We start from the raw sequence: 22,699 nt of genomic DNA on the forward strand, positions 1-22,699 counted from the left end.
AGTAGGCCTTGGCACTAAGTTGCTACTAGCAATTATTTGATTATTTTGATTTATTCATAATTAGAAACCCTTTCCTATATCTTAATCTTTAGCTATAAACATTTTTGGACCAGCCTAGTCCCATCTAGAGCTCAATGGATTATTAAGCCAGCGTTCTCGATCTTCTCTTCTCTTCTTTGTGAAAGTATGAGCTTTTCATATCAAATTCATAAATCGAAGTTTATGTGCGTGACAAAGTTCTAAAATATTTTTATATTTGTTAATCTTCTACCGTTTTTTTAAAAATCATAACAAAGGCTAGATTAATTATTTTTTTACATTTCGTTATCTTTCATATATTCATCTGTTCTAAATCCATGAATTAAAGTTAAGATATGTTTATATTTCTTACTTCTATACCATTAAAATTTTGGAAACAAATAAGATTTCATTAACTTTATTTTTCACTATTCTAATAAATTTCCTTGCCATATGCATAAAAGTAGTTTTATAAATCATTTTGAAAGGATATTTCCCATCATCCAATCCCATTAGTTTTTAATTAACCTTAACTTTAAACCAAATATATAATAATTTAATGATAATGTAATCTTATTTATCAATCAATTAATCCCAATGATACCAAAATTGTCTTTAAAATAGAATATTTTAGAGTTAAATTCAATTGAGAATATAAAAACACTCCTACAACTTTGCAGAAAAGAAAAGAATCATGTAAACCAAGAGGAAGGTTGAGTGGAAGGGCTAAAGTGGCCTTGTTGCAGCCAAATTTGGTTGAAATTGAGAATCAGGTGCGTGAGAAGTGCTGAGGACTGCGATTTCCGCTTGGGTTTTGGCCAGCTGGTTTTGTGCAATGTGTATTTGTTGATGTAGCAGAGAGATTATCCCAACACACCCATAGACAGGGTCTTGTATTCTGCACTGTGCCTCGTAAAATAAGGAGTTTGCTGCTTGGACTCGTTGGTGAGTTGGGAGTTGCTGGAATATTATAATCATCAAAATAATCAGTGATTAATTAATTGTCATTTAATTAAATAATATAAAGGATAAACATGATGATTAGGGTTACCTGGAGCATTTTTCCCACATTGCTGGCACCATAGATTTTGTGAACGCATGCAAATCTTTGAGGATCGTTGGAAGGAAAATAAGGAGAGAAAATGCAATCTGAAGGGCATCTTCTTCTCAAGTATTTGCAAGCAGCACAACGATCGGAATTCATTATTTAAAATCCTGAGAGAATCTCAAGATCCTGTCAACTTATTGTTCTTGAACAAGAAATCCAATGGATATATTCTTAGAATCTTGTATAACAAATAAAATATTGTTTAAGATGTTAATATAGGGTTTGCATTGAGCCAAAGTAGCTGTTAGATTTTGCAACGGCTACTTTTTCAAAAAATGAGATTTCACAAGGAAAGATTGATGAGAAAGCAATTTTTGGAGAGAATTAAGGATGGTAAGTGTGAACTTAAATTTTGAGAGTTAGGATTCTCTACAGATCTTTATGTGTTATCATTCGAAGAGAGCTTCTCTCATTCATGGGTAGCTAATAAGCGAAAATATAAAATAACAACCCACAACTTTAATTTAATATTATGCATATTCAATAAAAAAAATATATTTTTTAACAATTTAAGGTGAATTAAAACGTTATTTGGCAAATATAATTTCTCATAAAATTATGCATGCCCATTTTGGTAGGAAATCGTTTTCCGATGAGAAATTATTATTTAGTCCATAAATTTCAAAGAGCTTAATTTTGATCATAAAAAACTCAACTAATTTAAAATCTCAAAGTTTCTTATATTTTGCAGATATTTGTATAAAAAATTATGAGGGAAGATATGCCAAAATTAAAGTGTCCCAAGCTTTGATGTGGCTAGAGATGTCCTGAAATGAATTAAAGTAAGAAAAGGAAGAGATTTTTATGGGCATATAGTTTTAAAAGATAGACTGTTATCTTAATACAAAAGCGAAAAAATAGATTGCTATCTTTAAATTTAGCTAATTAATTTTAAATATAATATAATATCTGTATAAACTAATTTATTTATTTTTTAAAATTATAAATACTCAATAATTATCTTTCAAAAATACATGATTAGTGTGGATGTTTCACTTAACTGTAAAATTACAAAATGTTAAATAGTAGCTTTTAAAAATAAATAAAATTGTAGTTTATTCGGTAAAAAAATTCTAATTCACCTCTGTTTTTTTTCGTTTGGCAATGAATAGTTTTATAAAAAAAATTAAATAAATTTTTATAAAATCATTCATAATTTTATCACTATATATAATTAAAAATTTTTAAAATTAAAAAGTTCTGAATCCTTTTATTCAAAACAAAAATTTTACAAACAAAAAATTTAATTGAATTAAATTTTTATAAAATTCTTAATTTAGTTTGGCTAAAACAACAATTAGATTAATTTTTTTTAGCTCCAAACGTCAATCTAGTGGCATAGCAATGATCTAGAATGAGATGAGATGGCTTTATGGGAAGAATTAAAAATATACTTAGCAATATAAATGAACCTATTCTTTTAATGGGTGATTTTAACTAGGTGTTCAATAGAGAGGAAAAACATATATTTCTGAAGAACAGGAATGACAAATTTTCAATCTTTTATTATATGTTTAGAGGTGATAGAAGTTACCCTCGTTATCAAACGATACACCTAGCAAAATGGAACATCAATGAGCAAGATTGATAAAACTTTTGTATCTTTTCAGTAGTTTTAATTCTTCTTAATATACCTGAGCTTAATTGGAGGTGGAAACTCGTGCATTTCTTAGACACTTAGTGGATCTTTTCTGATTTTATTGGCATGGTCAAAAGCCTTTGGTCTGAATTGCATAGTGATGCTATATGACAATCGTCCAATATAAGTTATAAATTGTCGTTACTGAACAGGTTCACATGGCAAAAATCTGATAAATGGAGTAAATCTCGTCCAATAAAATCGTCCAAAATTTTATAACACGTAAAGAAAGAAAGATCTAGACACTCTAACACTCGATTTATCATCAAGACTTGTCTTTCCCTGAATAGAGCAAATCTCGGCATAAAATTATTGTTATCAAGTGTTGTCCAACATATCTCTATTACGCTTGTTATTGTGGGATCACTGACTTATTAGTTGGCAATATTCCTTATCAAGCAGTCCGCCATATCATTGCCGGATTATTAGAAAATATTATATTTATTTCTATCTCCTTACACTATAAAAGGAAAACTATTATAGAGGCAAATATATATTATTCTCCTATATAAATACTTTCAAGTTTTTCATTCAATACTGACTTGAATGTCGGAATGACTGCACTACCACCTCACTTTCTCTGTGTTACATGATTAGCCAATCACAATACCGCTCCATTCTAGCCACGTTATCAATTTAGTTTTCACAACATCACATAGCACTATAGCACTATGGCTCTCTCCCTAATTTTTTGAGACAGAAACTGAAGATCTAGAATAAAGAGGTCTTTAGGCTCATAGATAATAGATTATCCTCCTTGAGATCAACTTCAGATGACTGGAAAAACGTTGTTAAAACAAGAACTCACTGAAAATCAAACAGTGAGCATTCCCTCCTTATCTTGGCTTACATGGAATGTTGATGCTTCTTCAGTAGAATCAAATGAAGCTGAATGCATAACTAACCTAAAAGCCTTACAAATTTCAAAAGATTTCCTTAATGATTGCTGCTCACATGATCAGCTTTTATTGAATCTGTTTCAAAAAACGTTACTTTTTGGCAAAGCAGGATATATATCATACTGAAATTTTGTGGCAAGACTTTAATAAAATAGTATTTTTGAGTGAGTTTTGTAATCTTAATTTTATTTGTTTTCTTTATTTTTTTTGGCAACATTTGTCTTGGTCTTGTTGCTTGTTTTCTTTTGCCATGTATCATATTTGTCTTTCATAAAAAATTTTCTCTTAGTATTTCTGCATCTTAGATCGAGTGTTTTGAATCAATCTGCTGATCGGGATTAATATGTTTATGAATAAAATAAATATTTTTTATAAAAAAAACTTATTGAGGAGAAATTAATTAGTCCAAGGAAAAATAAAATGATCTTTTTTGTCATTGTGCTTGTACCAAATAAAGTGTACATCACACTGTAAGACATTCTATTAGGCTTATCTTTTTCTCAATAATTTAAGTTCTGAGAAAATTTCACTTTCTTTAGCTTATCCATTGCTAGTGGACGGGGTAGGTCTAAGTGAAAGCAAAAGCAGTATTCTTCTGTCTTGCACAAAATCTAAACAACTTTGAATCTTTTTCATTGATCATACGGAGAAAATCCATGGAGTCATTAATTTGATAATGCAAACTACGTAGATCAAATTTGGAAATCACTTTGCTATATATACTTAAAATTGCATCGTTTATAATCGATCAATAAATAAATACCGACATATATCTTACATGTTTTATGTTCTGCTGCAATATTCAAACACAATGTTCTGCAATATTAACTGGAAAACAGAACTAAAAAATAAGAGAACAATGAAGAACACAGCAGATTTCACTCTTTTTGTGGTGCTACACAAAAACTCTGATGCCGCACCTGTTTTTATAATAAAATCAAAAGTAATGGGATTACAAAATAGGAGAAAGTGGCTTATTAAGCTCCTGCAACTTCTCCATGTCTGCTGACCAAATCAATAACAGAAAATCCCTACAAATACTCCCACTTGGAGTTTGACAGATTATTAAAAAATAATTTAGACAACTACTCCTAGCTGTACCAATCAAAAAATAAAAATAAAAAAAATAAAACAAGTTTAACATCAACACTCACTCCCCTTAAACTTGTTTATTCCTTTTGACTGACTGCCTTCAAACTTAGCTTCTCTCGAAGTTCTTCAAACCTCTGCCTTCCCAAAGACTTTGTTAACACATCAGCAAGCTGAATTTCAGTGTTAACATATAACAAATCAATACTTCCAGCCTGCACACAATCACGAATAAAGTGATATCGTGTATCAATGTGCTTGCTCCTATCGTGAAACACAGAATTTTTTGCAAGTGCAATTGCTGATTTGTTATCCACCTTGAGCGTTACTTTCACTTCTCTTCCAAGAATTGTACCTATAACTCTGCTCAACCAAATTCCTTGACACGTTCCTGCAGTGGCAGCAATATATTCGGCTTCGCATGACGACAAAGCTACAACTCTTTATTTTTGCGAAGTCCAAGTTACTGGATTGTTTCCAAGAAAATACAGAACTCCCGTTGTACTTTTCCTGTCATCTATATCTCCGGCAAGATCGCTATCACAGTAACCAATAAGACCCATATCTGATTGTTTCTTCAAATAAACACAGCCCAAATTTATGGTACCTTTTATGTACTGAAGGACCTGTTTTACAGCTGCCATGTGACTAGTTGTAGGTTTTTCCATAAATCTGCTCAAGACACCAACGGAGAAAGTGATATCTGGTCTTGTATTTACCAGATACCGAAGACTGCCAATTACACTCCTGTATAGTGTCTCATCTACAGTAGTTTCGCCTTCCACAACTTTACTCAACTTTATTCTTGGGTCCATGGGAAGCTTACATGGATTACACTCCCCTACTCCCATTTTTTCCAATATTTTCCTGGCATAACTGGTTTGATGAAGAGAAATAGAAGTAGGAGTTTGATTTACCTCAATACCAAGATAAAAACTTAGCAATCCAAGATCAGACATGTCAAACTTCTGCTGCATCTCTGTCTTGAATTTTTTTATGACCTGCCGATTTCCTCCTGTTATGACAAGATCATCTACATACACTCCAACAATCATGATTTCACCTTCAAAAAACGTTTTGTACAGTGCATGTTCATGAGGGCACTGTTCAAAACCGAGTTCTTTTAAACACCCATCAAGCTTTGAATTCCAAGCCCTAGGTGCTTGCCTTAACCCATATAAAGCTTTGTGTAACTTTAAAACTTTATTTGGGTTTTTCTTATCTTCATATCCGATTGGCTGTGCAACATAAACGTCTTCTTCAAGCTCTCCATTCAAAACGTTGTTTTCACGTCCATGTGATGCACCTCCCAATCTTTTTGAGCTGCAACCGCCAACAAAACTCTTATTGTCTCAAGTCTCGCAACCGGAGCAAACACCTCATTGAAATCAATGCCTTGTCTCTGCACATAGCCCTTTGCCACTAATCGAGCTTTGTGCTTTACAATCTTGCCTTCTGGGTTCTTTTTTAACCTGTACACCCACTTTAATCCAATCGGTTTGTGACCTGTTGGAAGATCAGTAAGCTCCCATGTGCTATTTTTTTTTATTGACGCGATTTCCTCCTCCATCGCCTTCTTCCAATTCTCATTCTTAGAGGCTTCCTCAAAGGAGGTGGGTTCCTCTAAAGAAAGAAAACATAAGCTGGCTTCTTCTATTTCTCGAGTATTGTCGTAAATCTCTTGAAGAGATCTGAATTTCCGTGGTTCACTTGAACTGGAACTAGTGCTCGAGCTTTGAGATTGCGTACTGGATGAGGAGATCGGAGTTCCAATTTCAGGAGTCTCTGGATGAGGATTTACTGCTTGTTTGAAATTTACAGTAAATTCTCCGGCTTCCTTGATTCTCTCACCTGAATCATCATTCCATTGCCATTTTCTTCCCTCTTCGAAAGCTACATCACGACTCACAATTATTTTGTTTCGAATTGGATCAAATAACCTGTAAGCTTTTGACCCAATTTCATAACCAATCATTATTGCTTGATTGCTTCTATTAGCTAATTTAGTAAGATTAGGAGTTACATCTTTTACGTGTGCTACACACCCAAACACACGCAAATGATGTATATTTGTAATCTTACCAAACCAAGCTTGATAGGGAGTTGCTTCAGAAACACTTTGCGTAGGAGCTCTGTTCAAGATGTAAACTGCCGTCTTTACTGCTTCTGCCCAGAATTTCGACGGGACCTCCATGCTTTTTAACATACATCTCGCCATCTCTACGACGGTTTGATTTCTACGCTCGACTACACCATTTTGCTGCGGTGAGTATGGAGCAGTAAGAAATCGTTTAACTCCCTGTTCTTCACAAAATAATTTGAACGCTGTGGAAGTAAACTCTCCTCCCCGATCGGTTCTGATTGCTCTTAGCTTTTTATCAGATTCAGTTTCAACGAATATCTTGAATTTCTTGAAATTAGCTAGAGCCTCATCCTTGCTTTTCAACATATATACCCACATAAATCGGGAAAAATCATCCACCAATAACATGAAATAATTATTACCTCCACATGTTGTTGGTGATATTGGACCACACAAGTCACTGTGAACGAGCTCCAGGGGTCTGCTTGCTCTGAATTCTGTTTGTTTCGGGAATGAAGTTCTGTGCTGTTTCCCCACAAGACACCCATCACATAGCTTATTTACTTGATCAATACTGGGCAGCCCTTTGACCATGCCTTTTCTGCTGACCTTTCTTAAAGAATCAAAATTAAGATGACCAAATCTAGCATGCCATGCCCAAGATTCATTGTCCATCTTTGCCAGCAAATTGATTGGTGTAGCAAGCTCTAAGGCTGCAATGTAAAGCCGATTTGTTCCTCTCACAACATCCACCACTAGCCTGCTCCTCCTGTCGTACAACTTCAGGTGTCCTCTGCCAATCACAATTGAGTTTCCTGCTTCATCAAACTGTCCAAGACTTATAATGTTACTCTTAAGCCTTGGAATATAATAAACATTCTGTAGAGTTATGTATTCAGTATTTTTGCACTGGAATAGAATTGAACCTTGTCCGCAAATGCTAGCCATGGACCCATCACCAAATCTTACTTTTCCTGTAATGGTAAGGTTTAATTCTACAAAGTAGCGTTTTTCACCTGACATGTGGCTACTTGCACCAGAATCCAAATACCAATTACTTTCTTTTGTCTCGGATTCATTGGTATTTTCTTGCAGCATAATTATCTCGGACTCCTCTGCTGGTAACAATTCTGGCACACACGTTTCCAGCAGCAGCAAGGATGGTCCTTCGTCTTCTTGTGTTAAATTAGCCTTTTCATCTCTCTCTTTCGTGGGACATTCTGAGGCATAATGTCCCATTTGACCATAGCTATAACACTTGATCTTGCTCTTATCTTTCTTTTGCGGCTTTGACTCATCATCACCGTTTTTTCGGAAATCGCTGTTGCTTCTTCCCCTACCGCGGCCGCATCCTCGGCCTCGACCTCTGCCCCCCTTTCCACTGTTGCTATTCTGAGCTTTTATGGAAGTGCTGCCCTCCTCTCTGGCCTTCCATTCAGCTCTCGTGAGAAGGACTGTTTCAGCTGAATTGCCTCCATAACCGAGCAAACGTTCTTCATGAGCCTTTAATGATCCAATTACCTCCTCTACCGATTTGGTTTTCAGATCACTAAATTCCTCTATGGCTGAAACTATCTGCAAAAATTTTGAGGAAGTTGAACGTAACAATTTCTTAATCACCTTTTCATCTTCAACAATGTTCCCAAGGCTTCTTAATTTATTGACGATGATGGTGCGTTTTCCAGAGAACTCATCTATTGTCTCTGAATCACTCATCTTCACTGCATCAAATTCACTCCATAAGGTTTGAGTTCTGACCTCCTTCACCCTTTCTGCGCCTTGGTTCATAACTTTGAGCATATTCCATGCCTCCTTTGCTGTTTTCTTGGCCCCTAGTTGAAGCAAGGTATCTTCACCTATACCTTGATAGATGGCCGCCAATGCCATCTTGTCTCTTCGTTTATCAACTGGACCTTCAGACTCGATTGGCTCCCATACACCTTGAGCCACCATAAACACTTCCATTTTAATAGCCCATGCTGCATAATTGCTCTTTGTCAACATGGGATATTTTAGCGTAATCGAGCCCTCCTTCTCTTGACCCGACAAGCTTTCTTTGTTTGAAGTATCGCTGGAGGCACCCTCTCTTTCTTTCTGCTCTCTCTCTCTCCTTGCTCTCTCAATCTCAAGGTGAGACATGTTTCAGACCTTGATCGAAGAGGCTCTGATACCAAATGTTCTGCTGCAATATTCAAACACAATGTTCTGCAATATTAACTGGAAAACAGAACTAAAAAATAAGAGAACAATGAAGAACACAGCAGATTTCACTCTTTTTGTGGTGCTACACAAAAACTCTGATGCCGCACCTGTTTTTATAATAAAATCAAAAGTAATGGGACTACAAAATAGGAGAAAGTGGCTTATTAAGCTCCTGCAACTTCTCCATGTCTGCTGACCAAATCAATAACAGAAAATCCCTACAAATACTCCCACTTGGAGTTTGACAGATTATTAAAAAATAATTTAGACAACTACTCCTAGCTGTACCAATCAAAAAATAAAAATAAAAAAAATAAAACAAGTTTAACATCAACATTTTACACTATAATTATCATTTATTTAGTGGGGCGATGAAGTTTCTTTTTCTCCTTCTTTGGATATGAAAGAGAGAGAGATTTAGGTTAAGCATATATACATACATTCATATAAATTAATGGATAAGTTTAGCATAGCTAAAAACATGCATACTGATGCATCCATTACACAGGTGCTGTGTGTATGTAGTTACAAACTACAAACCACAAACAGCAAACGAATTAAGTCTTTTAGAAGCAAATACTGTAAAACCAAACTAAAGCTGTCCCATCAGCCAGGTGATTATTATTGTCAGCTAAACTGTAAAACATGAACCCAGACTACTATATAAACATAGTAGTTTAGACTTATAATCCAGCCTTCGATACTGGAATTAGGTTTATTTTTGCCAGATTGTCATCCATTTAGTAGACCTCATCTCCAAGCAGGAAGTTCAAGATATCGTCTCCCCAAACCTGCATAAACCCAAAACTAGGCTTAGTATACACCCTTGTAATATCCCTTTTCTTTTTAATGCTTATAAATAAAAAAGAAAATAATATATATATATATATATATATATATATATATATATATAAACATGCCTCATTTCCTGATATTGGTGCTTCATCAAGATCCATGCCATTCAGCGTATGCTCCAAATTATTGCATTGTGGCTGCAATCATATAACGAGAAACAGATTTTTAAGCTAAGGAAATTAGTTTCTCTTATAGCTACTTTAGTTCAAATAAAGGAGCATTTTTAAACACAAGGTTGCTAAAAAAACACGAAGTTCAGATTTTTTTTTTCTTTATTTTTTGGGAGTTTGTATTTTGTAGCAAATAGTACAAGTAAACTTGCCTGCTCAAAGCTTGGATAATAGTCCTCCAATGGATTAACATTGCCACCAAAGTCGGGATTCACCGTTTCTTCCCTGCCTTGAAGCTGCAGAAAATGGCAATTAAGGACGAGCTTGACTATAAAATTCTCAATTTTCTTTGAATGCACCCGATGAAAAACAAGTAGAAACATCAAACATGAGACGAAAAATCGATATCAACCTTCAAAAAAAGAAAAGAAATTGCAAACATTTGCGCTAGAAAAAATGTACAAAGTTTAAAAATGTCTCCTATAAGGTTATTTAATTATAGGTTGGTGATGAAGCAGGAAAGGGAGCAAGTAATAGACATGCCTGGGCAGAGGATTTTTCACTCCAAGGAGTTTGATCTGCAATAGTACACAAGGTAGAAAATTCCGAATTTAGGAATTCATTGACAGGACCACCAACTTCAGCCTGATATGGGCTGCTATGTAAGTTCACGTTCATTGACACTTCCGAATTTTGGTCCTACATGTACAAAAGCCGACAATTAGTGGACAAACAACTGACAGTGATGATCTACATATATAGCTGAAGAAACATTCTTAAATTCTATAAAATGTGCAAACTACCTGGTAAGGAGTTGTATAGGGGGACCCGAAAAGGAGCTCATCAAGGTCAACTTCGCCAAGCTCTTGCTGATGATTATCAGAAATGGTACCCAAGGTAGAAGCATTAGTCATCAAGTCATTTTCTCCACCAGCATTCCTAAGACCAGTACTGGTATGTTGCTGAGACTGTGGTGGAAGCATTAAAGTATTTTCTTGATTAGTTGCAATGAAAGTTGGTGAATATTGGTTTGTACTCCCAAGCACAGTTGAAGAAGAACAGGAACCTTGAGCACACAAACCCCCAAAGATCCCATTTCCTGTTGGTGGATTATTCATACTGTTGTCATGAGTCATATTCATCAAAACTTTACCACCATTATTAGAGCCACTTGATAAATCAATACCGTTGAATCGCGTTTTTCCTGTTCCAATGAGCTCGCCGTCACTAGTCAATATGATTCCAGCATAGTTACTAGTTGCCATGCTGGAACAGCCGATTCCGGTAGATAATAATGTGAATGGAGTGTCAATAATATTGCTCTGAGGATTCGCTTGATTTTGTTGCTGTTGCATTTGCATTGGTGTTGCACCGATGGTGAGGCCATGTTGAGTAGCTGTATCCGAGGACAGATTAATTCCAGTATTGTTGGATGTTGAGCGATTTGCCAGACATGGGTTGGCAAACACTAGTGGTCGCTGCTGGAAACTAGTAGGATTGCCAAATAAACTAGATTGTCCATAGTGGAGCTGAGGCACAGAGTTGCTAGTTGGAGCTTCCTGACTAGGAAAGCGCGAGAGGCCGGAGCTGGAGCTTCTGAAACCAGAGAGATTGCCTCCATATCCTGGTTGGAAAGATGGCTGCTGTCCAAGAAAAGGTGAAAATTGCTTGTGGGGATTTTGGTACATGGAGGTATATCCATTGGCGAAGGATGACCTAAACGCCCTTTCAGCCAGACTGCGAGATGTCCAGAAACCCTTCTCCGCAACCTTCTTCAGGAACATCCGATATTTCTGTGATTTTGACATATGTATACGTGAGAACCATCTTTCTCCCAACAGAAAAAGCAAAAAAAAAAAAGGTCCTTGATTTAAATATTTTATGTAGATGGGGAGTTACTTAAGAACTAGAGCCCAAGGGGAGCCATGGCCCCAAGTCTCAAACCCAAGAGCTACTCATAAAAATGTATGATGGCTTGTAACTTTTTTTATATAAAAAAAATATTACTTCAAATTGTTTTATTTTAATAAAAAAATAATTTATTGTTTTTTATATCAAAATATTTTCAATATAATTTATTTAAAAATCTTTCTATCATTGATTTTATGATATTTTTATTTTGTGAATTTAAATTTTAATATTATATAGTTATTTGTTGAATATACAATATCTTAAATGAGATAATTATTAAATGAATAATATTTAAAATTAATTTACTAATTAATAGATTTTTTAATAATATATACATATGTAAATATGTATGGATGGATGAATGTATAGACTAACTAATATTATAATCTCTTATTACTATGTTTACTAGACATACTTTTTATTATTGGTTTCCTTTATAATGAAACCTGAATTTGTGGTTTGGCTAATTGATTTTGTTGAACATGTATATATATATATATATATATATAATTGTAAATAAAGTAAAAGAAATAATTTTTATGTATAAAAAATATTTTAATAAAATAATTTATTTTATTGTAATGTTAAAAAAATTTAATAAGATTTATATATAAAAGTTTAAATTTTATTTTTGTTATGAATAAAATATTTTTATTAATAGCTGTTTTTTTAAATCCCTAGATATCAGAAAAAAGGGGGAAATGTGAGAACTAGGACCGTAGTGTCAGTAGTAACGTAAGCTAGTCCAAAGGTGACGTTGAAAAGTAGTGTTCATATTATACGCAATAACCGTCAAGAAAGTTCATTCAAACCTGTAAATGACTTGCAACATTTTCTCTGGTTAGTCCTGGCACGTTCATGAATTCAAGAATTTTCTTGGGAACAGCCTCTGCATGATCAATTAAACCCACAAAGAAATCCATCGCAGATAAATATGGTTAATTTTGTAAGTAAATTAAGTATATAATTAATCCACTTGAAAGGAAAAAAAATTGAATATATATATATATAATGCTGTCTTACTTTCCAGGCCAATGTGGCTTACAGCCTGCAAAAACAGATCATGCAGTGTATTTGTCCAAATGACTTTGGCCTTTTTGGGTGGAGCAGGAGCAGGAGCAGCAGCAGCTTGAGCAGGAGCAGCATCTCGTTCCTCCTGGCCTTGATCTCTTACCCTTTTTCTCCCCTTTTTCTTTTTTGGGCCACTCTCTTCATTCTCTGATGAAGAAGAGATATGATGAAGTTTGTCATTTGATGAAGTTTCCTCTTGGCCACTTCCAATTTCCTGCTCCATAACAACCTTTTTACCTTTCTTGGAAGCCACTGCGTACTGCCAAACTATTTTCAGATCTTCTGGATTCACTGGTTTTTTCATATAGAATGCAGCTTCACTCTCTAAACTCTTTAAAATCTCTTTTTCTTTGTCATCTGCTGACATTACTGCATCAAGAACATGATTGAGAATTCAAATAAGTGAAATTAAATGTATATCGTAAGAGGAGTAATAGCTCAATACTGAACTTACTAATGACAGGGATCTTGAATTCTTCCTTGACTTGCTTCTGTAGTTCCAATCCATTCATTACAGGCATATGAAGATCAGTGATAACCAAGTCAAATGCTCCATTTTGAACTCGAAGATTTGATAATGCGTCCAATGAATTCTTAACGGTGACAACTGAAAGATCTATCATGCAATCTATCAAGTGACAAAGACAATTATTGATTAGGACATTTGAGAGGACAATATCATAGTGCAAATAAAAAGTAATATGTTCCCTATAACTAGCAACTTCTACATTTTCAGACTAAGATCCCCATTAACCATAATGAAATCATATTATATATGGGGATAAAAAATTCATTTCTTTATCATAACTAAAATTAATAAATCAACATAGAAAGTTTACAAAATAATTTCTTTCATACGCTGGGAAGAAAGGGTAATATATATACATATATATGAAAAGTGATTCATGGAATTATCAAAAAATTATTAGGAAAGCTAAGGTCAATTAAATAAAATCAATATTTTCTAAAAAAGAGAAAACAATGATTACTTTTGGGGGAAAATATCAAATACAAAATAAGGGAGAAATGTGATGCAAGTAAGAAATGTAATCTAATACTTCCAATTAATAAAAATATAATACTTTCCTGTTAATCTATTATGGTAAAAATTCCTATAAAATTGTATGAAATTTTTTCTTTTTCATTAATTTAATTTTTTATTTTTCTATATTTTTATTAGTTGAAAACACTAAATTATGTAGACATGATATATTATGTTCATCTAATAAATTTCCGTAAGGTAATTGTAAAAATAATTTTCATAAAATTGTTGCAATTCCAATATCCCTATAGCTATTGTGGTTTTCTAAAAAAAGAAAACAAAGATTACTTTTATCAAATACAAAATAAGGGAGAAATATGATGCAGGTAAGAAATGTAATCTAATATCTTTAACTAATAAAAATATAATATGTTAGTACGGTTAATCTATTAGGTTAAAATTTTCGTACGAAAACTTTTTTCTTTCTTATCAATTTAATTTTTTATTTTTTTTATTTGATATATAACACGTATTATATTTTTATTAGTTGAAAGCACTAAATCATATAGATATGATATAATAAATTCACCTAATAAATTTCTATAAGGTAAATATTACGGTTAAAATTTTCGAACGAAAATTTTTTCTATCTTATCAATCTAATATTTTTTTTATTTATTTGATATATAACACGTATTATATATTTATTAGTTGAAAACACTAAATCATATATACGTGATATTCATCTAATAAATTTCTACAAAATAAGTGTGAAGTAATTTTGATAAAATTGTTAGCAATTCCAATCTCCCTAGAGCTACTTTGTGCAAATACCATCATAAAAACAAAATAATAATAATAATAAAACCTAACAAAGGCCTAAGAAAGAAAATATCAGGTATTGTAAAACCGAGCTATTTTGAATAAATACCATCATAAAAAAAAAGAAAAAAGAAAAGAGAAAATCCTAACAAAGGCCTAAGAAAGAAAATCTCAAATCTAGGTATTGTAAAACCAAAAGAGGAATTAGTGAGATCTTAAATTTTGATCTGTTAGATAAAGATGAGGGAAGAATTGGGAGGTGGTAGTTTGTAATTCAAACAGTTGCTTGATCGAAAACCTCAATTTCTTAGTCAAAATTGACTCAAATGGAAGACATCTATTGCATCAAGTCAAAACATTTCCGATCAAAGCCTTGTCAAAACACTGACCAGTTGAAGATCTATTGTAGTTCCCTTCTAACAAGCAATAAAACAAAAATTGAGCAAAATAAAAGTAATAAAATTAGCAAAGAAATACAAAAGAATCCTCAAGAGGTATAGGATAAACATATTCAAAATCCAACTAAGATTGAAGATGATTATGGAATTTTGGATGGCAGGACTTCAATTTCAACAATCATGCATAGATATGATATTTTCACCTTTACCAATGAACAAACACAGTAAACAAAAATCGCCCTCTAGGATTTGATTAGGAAAACAAGCACACAAAACCTATCAAATCAAAAACATACAAGAAAATCCAGAGATTATTGGTAAAGAAATTATGAGGTAGATAGCTATGAGATCTCCAATTCATATACCTTGGAGACTGCATTTTTTAAGCATTGAAGAGACAATAGCAAGAGAGGTAGAGTCATCATCCACAACCAAAATTTGGATTTTGAAAAGAGAAGTTTTTTTCTTGAGAGATTGAGAGGATGCAATTCCCCCATTGCTCATGTTTTCAAGATTGGGCAACTTGGAAGAAAACAACTTATAATTGAATGTACCTCTCAAACTGCAAAATAGAGGACTTGAAGAATGTCTTACACTTGTCAGTCCCACTGATTATATAGTGTAAGACCATTAGACCAAAGGTGCCTTTATAGAAAACTCACGTTTTCCATTTCTTTTCCTCTACTTATTTCGGGTGGTTTTTCACAGCTTATATTGTTAAATAAAATAAAATAAAAAATCATAGAAAAACCATATTAATTTTCTGCTTTCGCCCACTGAATTTCAAATTAATAAATGTTAAAAATCTAGTGTGAAATCAGCATTTAATGCATTTTACCTTAATTGAGATGTTCTCACTAAGAGTTCCTTCTATGGAAGATTTCACAATCTTTCTTGTCAAGTTTTCTTTTTTTCTTAGGTTTTTATTTTCCTTGTTAAGAAATGAATGATTTTTTTTCAATTACCTGCTGTTAATATTTTTTTTAATAGTTGACTGATTTTTTTTTATTTATTACATAACTCACTGAAAAAATAATTTTTAAAACCAATATATATTATACGTATATTTTATTAGTTTGAAATTTTAAATCAATTGTGTATAATTTTTTAGGATTAGTGATTTATCCATTCAATAAGTTTAGAACTAAATGTTTTCAAAATAAAATAAATGGTGAATTCAATAATAAACGTCTATTTGCATTCTAACCTTTAATATGAAGTATATATTATCTTTCCATGCATAAGGATAAGGCTAATAATCCATATTTCAGGTGTAAGTGTTATTTGCATTAAACCTTTCCAGTGATGAAAGGTTTGAGATTCGAACTTTTAACATCACAAATCCAGCTGAATATTGAAACTTTACGTTATTTATTTTATATACCATGTGCGATTTATCTATTAAAACATCCAACAATTTGCAACTATTTGGGAGAAATAAAAAATGAAACTATAAGTTTCCAGACAGTGGGAGAATCATCGGGCTTTAACCACATGCCGATTGAATAATGAGGTGGTTTATTGTATTAAATTAATTAATTTAAGATTAATCCATATTTAAGGATATTCACATAAAAATGACAATTTCATTCGAATTTTTAACATCGCAAGTCTAGCTAGCTGGAGATTGAAACTTTACTTATTTCATGTACCACCTATAATTTAACCATTAAAACATCCGGGAAAAATAAAACATAAAAATAAAACTATAAGTTTCTAAGACGGCTGTTGAAAACTAAGGTGGCTTATGAAATTAAATTAGTTTAAATAATAAAATTAATATATAAATATTTACTATTAATTAGTATATTAGCTGCACTCCACTAATCTCACTATTTGGAGGTAAATTATGTATAAATTTAATATTGAAAACATATTTAAATATATAATTCAATTTATGCAGATATATTGATATTAAAATTTTAATAATTCTATTTGCATGACGTAAAATGTCTAAACATTTTAATTTTGGCTATGCAGTTGGAGATAATAAAAACAAAAATGTTGAAGTAACGTATATAAAAAATTGTGCATTGTAAAAATATAGCTTTTATGTAACATTTAGCTTTTATTTAAATTTTAAAATTGTTACAAGTTTCGTTAGAAGTTTTTTTTTTTTAAATATGCATTTAAATATAAAAAGAATTCTGAATAAATTTAAACACATATATAGAGAATATTTTAATAAAAAGAGAGTCCAATTAATATTATTCGGCACTCATACAGAAAATCTTTAAACCCGTTCCATATTAATTTTCAAAATCTAAAATGCATTTTTCTAAAATAGATTATCATTTTAGAATTAGTTAAAATATTATTTTATAATTAAAATATTTTAGTTTATTTTTCAATTAATTTATAATGCTCTTTATAACTAATACATTAAGAAAAACTCAACAGTTATTTTAGTTACAAAGGCAATATAAGGTGTGCAAACGAATTGGTGGCATTTGTTGGTCTCGCATGTCGGGCTTTTGGTGGATGCAGCAACCTGCACTTATAGAAGAAAAAGATTAAGAATCCACTTGGATTGCATGCACATGCTTTAACCTTCATCAACAAAATCTACCTTTAGATATCAAATAAAACTTGCAGTAAAAATGGAGTTTTTTTACCTTCTTATCTTGTGTTCAGTGGTAATAAATGGAAGTTTGTAGTAAAAATAAATGTGACTAGGTACGTCTATGTTGTGTAATTCTGAAAACCGCTGTTGGAAACTGGGCTCTGCTTCTGCCCATGGTTTACAAAACCACCGATTTTGGATTGCCACTAGTTCATTTCTACATGACAAATTTGCCCTACTTGCCAAAATTTGGTTTAAGAGAGATTGTGGAAATTGAAATTGGCTCTTGCCCTTTTAAGTCTTGCTAATCTGTCACATTAATGAAAAGCCATGACGTGTACACGCCAGAATCTGAAGCCCTGGTTTAGATAAGATCAATTTTTAAGTAATTAAGATTTTTTTTTTCTTCTTAATATCTATTGAAGTATTAATAATTAGCTATTTAAATGAATATGAAATCTGTAAAAATTAAATTATTTAAATTTAAATTTAATTTATATTAATAATATTTAAATTTATTATAAATTTAATTAAAAATTAATTTAAACTATTTAATTCATTTCAATTATTATTATTAAATAAAATTTGAATTTATTTAGTTTTATATATTTTTATTAATAATTTATATAAAAAATATTTTTTATTAATGATTCTCATTTAAAAAATTCAATATTTATAAAAAATATTTAATTTTTAATTTTTAAATCAAAATATATATAAATATTATTATAAAATATATTTTTTATATTAAATTAATTATTTATATCAACATATTATATTTTAATTTAAATTTATTTCAAATTCGATTATAATTATATAAACTTATTCTATTAGGATTCAATTAGATCAAATATCAAAAAAAATCGACCCTTTTTAATTCATATTCATTTTAAATTCGATTATAATTATCTAAACTCATGTTATTAAGATTCGATTAGATCAAATATCAAAAAACTCGATCCGTTCTCATAAGTATGCAATGAAAAATTTAATGATAAATTGTCACCAATTTTCCAAGGATTTTTTTTTTATACCAAATTTTCAATGATAGAAAAAAATAGATAGATGGCTATTCTTGCTTTATTACTTTTTCAGTGCTGAAAAAAACACTCTCAACATGGAATTTTACAGGACTTAATTTTCTTTTTCAGTCAGATTTTAATTTGAAATTTCATAATTTTAAAAATAACACCAATATTAATAATTTTATTTGGATTATTTTTTATATTCCTACCTTTTTTTAGTTTCCTCTTATTTTTCTCGGACCACAATTCAACGTTTAGCATTTGCACTGTAGAATTGGGAACAATAAAAATAAATATTTAAAAAAAAAAACATTAACATTTATATTTATGTATAAAAGCTCAATAATTATCAATTATTTTTAATAAACAGAAATTGCAAATAAACAGTCTAAAACTGAAATTATAACAAATTAATAGTCCAAGGAAATTTGAATTTTTCATTTACACATTTTTTTAGTCTAAAAGGAAAGAAGTTTGCATTTAGACATTATCAAAATGTGTATATGATCCTCATATATTAAGAGATTTATTTTATATTATGATTTTTTATTTGATAAAATTATCATTATTATATAACATTAATAATTATATTTATTATCACAAATTAATTTAAGATTTGACAAACAATTATTTTTATCATTTTTTAATAATAATAAATATAATTATTAACCTATGAAGATATTTTGTATATGCACTTTTGATAAGGTATAAACGTAAATTTCTCTCTTTTTATTAAAAAAAATATATAAATAAAAATTGTTAATATATGAAGATCTTTTGCATATACGCTTTTGGTGATGTTTAAATGTAAAATTCTCTCTTTTTATACCAAAAAAATACGTAAGTGAACGTTATTAAATATATGATGATGCTTTGTATATGCACTATTGATTAAATGTAAATTTCTCTTTTTCTATACCAAAAAATGTGTAAATGAAAATTATTAATATATGAGGATACACTTCGTGCCACTCAGTTTTTTTTTTTTTTTTTTTTGCGTTCCTTCTATGAAGATAGGTCCATCCATTAAAAGAGCCTATAACCGGCAAAGCCCAAGGCCATACAGCCAAATGCCCAAAAAAAAAAACCTAGGGTGGTTCCTGTTAGGTATAAGGGTTGTGTTTGGGTATACGGTACACTCCTACTCTATATGAAAAAAAAAAAAAAAAACAAAACAAAACAGTAACTACCCTTGAGAGTAGTTTGAGTCAAAGTTTGGTGTCAGAAATGGAGATTCTCTTGACCTGTTCCAGGAAGAAATGATAATGCATGCCATCTCTGGATCTGCATTTTCTGAAACAATAAAAAGGGAAAAAAATTATACAAAAACAGAAAGAGAGATTTGCCAGTTGGAGGAAGGAACTTATCTTACCTAAATCCCGAGCACACAAACTCAGATTAGAAAGTCAACACAGCATTCTCACTCTTATACTAGTCAAATTTTACAATACAGTTGGTATCCTCTGTCTGTATGTGCACAATCATTCAGTTTTCCCAGATATGATAAGTTGATAACACCACCCATCCACAACGTCTAGTCTTGGCTGATTGAGAAGCTGCTTTTAAGTCTGCCACCGGCCTGGAGGACCGAGTTTGTTGAACCGGGGGCAATCTGGCTGGTGGGCACCACTTACATCTCCAGTGAATTCACGCCACAGAGATGGAGCATGTGCTCTATAAAGTCACGTAGAAATTATGAATATTAAAGTCTAGTTACTCTGAAATCTTATGATCTTCTACAGTTAAATCTTTGACGGCTACAAAAACACACTTACCTCCAATAATATTTGCATTCCTATAGAAGCATGAATCGCAAAATTAGACAGCAGATATTAAACTAAATATTTCAAATTTTATTAATCACTTTTGCCTTTTTAAATTAAAAATAAATAATTATAAATCTAATTTTTATCCGCAAATAAATTAAATTAATCTAATTCAATTTCAATCAAATATAATTTTGAACTATAAATTCAAAGATGATTTTACGATACAATTAAAAATCATCATTAATCATGAGATATTTTTTTTTCAGCCTCCAATTTGTTATAAATAATTAACTATCAACTATAAATTACTCTATGATATTACTTAATAATTATAACTATGTGTCACGATTCGACCTATCAAAAAAAGGCGAGTCTTGACAATGATCCAAATGTTGAAGTGTCTGAATCTCATTTTTATAACGAAACTGCATTTCTCACTTATTAAATTTTTTCTACTTGTAAAATTCCTACCATGTACTCTTATTTTATAATAATAACTCATAATTTATTTTGTTCAGATATTATATACCATCACGGATGATTCTATCGTTATCATCGAAGCTTGTCAAGAGAAAGCTCCCCAACTAGCCATTCATAATAAGATCTTGAATATTATGAAGCTCTCAAATTGGTTTGTGCAAGTTCACTTCTCTTGGATCAAAAGGAACGGGAATCGAGTTTCTCAATGCCGTAGCAAAAAAATTTTTGCTTGATTTCTCATTCGGATGTAATTTAGTTCAAGATATAGGAGTAAAGTACATTTCTTTTACAGTATATTAATATATATTAAAAAAACATGAATTAATTATATAATAATTTTTTTGTCAGAGGTTATATAATAAATAAAATTGATCGAAAAAATTTAATATTTATATTATTTTATATTTTAATTTTGAAAAAATTAGCTTAATATTTATATTTAAAATATAATTTTAATTAATTTTTAAAATTAAAAATAAAAATAAATAATTTAATAGTTAAATATTTCGTTTACGCCTTAAATAATAATATATTTTATTTTATAATAATATTATAAATATTTTATAAAAAAATATATTATTTAATACAAACTAATAGTATATACAAAATGATTAAAATAACATATTTATTATAAAATTTTTATAATTATTAATACCAAATAAAATATATCTATTAAGTATTTAATAATTAAATTATATTACTTTTATAATTAAATTTATTATTAATTATAATTAAATATAAATTAATATTATTTTCATATATAATATATTATATTTGACATTCTATTTATATTTTTATATTTTAATTTTTAAGAATTAATTAAAGTTACATTAAATGTAAATATTAAATAATTTATTTAAAATTTAATAGTTTAAATTAAAATATAAAATAATTTACCTTAAATAAAATAATATGTATCAATCAAATAATATAATTGCATAAAAAAAAAAAACGAAAAAACAAAGAGAGGTCGGTCATACCTATTAAAAGACACCATATAGAAATTTCCTAGACCTTCTCGATTGACCTCAATTTTTACGAGACAAGTTATGTAATTTGCAGTTCCATTTTTACCCACCTAAGCCCTGACCCTGCCTGCTAAACATTAATGACTACGACCTAGTGATTGGTGTAAACAGGTTTTTTCTGTCCTTGTAATGCCAATTATATTCTAGGAAAAAGGAAAAAGATAAATTGCTTGATTTATAAACAATTTAGTGACAACAGTCTGAACATTCAAAAAATGAAGACGGTGTTAATTATAAAACCAACCTAATCTTCTATATTAATTTTAATAAGTATATATTTGCACTCACACTCAAAAACAAAAAAACCGTAAAATCAATAGTGTGACTGTAGTGTAATTTAAGTTAAATTAATTAGTAGCAGAAACGGAATAGTAATTGAACAAGTTTCACTATCGTTAACAATGATGGCTTATCGATCCAATGTTTCGAAGAGGGTGTTAAGGCAAGATCCCAGAGATCATTGATTGATTGATGGGAAACAAATTAAATAAGCACAAGACAAGGGAGAGGACCAGTGAGTCAGTCTCATTAATTCAAAAACTGGACCAATCTTTTTATACAATGCCATCCAAATGATCACCACAACCAACCAGCAAATTAAATATCAAGATATTAAAAGCACACTGATAAAAGAAGAGTGGCAATCT

The 22,699-nt window shown here is 30.8% G+C and overlaps 2 protein-coding genes across 2 annotated transcripts; both read right to left on the reverse strand.

Moving 5' to 3' along the window:
• Positions 1 to 721: 721 nt before the first annotated feature.
• Positions 722 to 1,286, reverse strand: LOC110599778 (LOB domain-containing protein 24). The gene is made up of 2 exons (XM_021736349.2): positions 1,070 to 1,286; positions 722 to 978 (listed from the first exon to the last, which is right to left on the reverse strand). Exons 1-2 carry the CDS (start codon positions 1,220 to 1,222, stop codon positions 745 to 747), a joined length of 387 nt encoding a protein of 128 aa, XP_021592041.1. The 5' UTR covers positions 1,223 to 1,286; the 3' UTR covers positions 722 to 744.
• An 8,183-nt stretch (positions 1,287 to 9,469) lies between these two features.
• LOC110600630 (putative two-component response regulator ARR21) lies at positions 9,470 to 15,719 on the reverse strand. The gene is made up of 9 exons (XM_021737501.2): positions 15,553 to 15,719; positions 13,440 to 13,613; positions 12,938 to 13,354; positions 12,727 to 12,803; positions 10,807 to 11,796; positions 10,547 to 10,702; positions 10,216 to 10,299; positions 9,959 to 10,030; positions 9,470 to 9,829 (listed from the first exon to the last, which is right to left on the reverse strand). Exons 1-9 carry the CDS (start codon positions 15,689 to 15,691, stop codon positions 9,779 to 9,781), a joined length of 2,160 nt encoding a protein of 719 aa, XP_021593193.1. The 5' UTR covers positions 15,692 to 15,719; the 3' UTR covers positions 9,470 to 9,778.
• Positions 15,720 to 22,699: the final 6,980 nt, after the last annotated feature.

This window comes from Manihot esculenta, chromosome 14 (genome assembly GCF_001659605.2).
Source record: "Manihot esculenta cultivar AM560-2 chromosome 14, M.esculenta_v8, whole genome shotgun sequence".
Taxonomy (NCBI): Eukaryota; Viridiplantae; Streptophyta; class Magnoliopsida; order Malpighiales; family Euphorbiaceae; genus Manihot; species Manihot esculenta.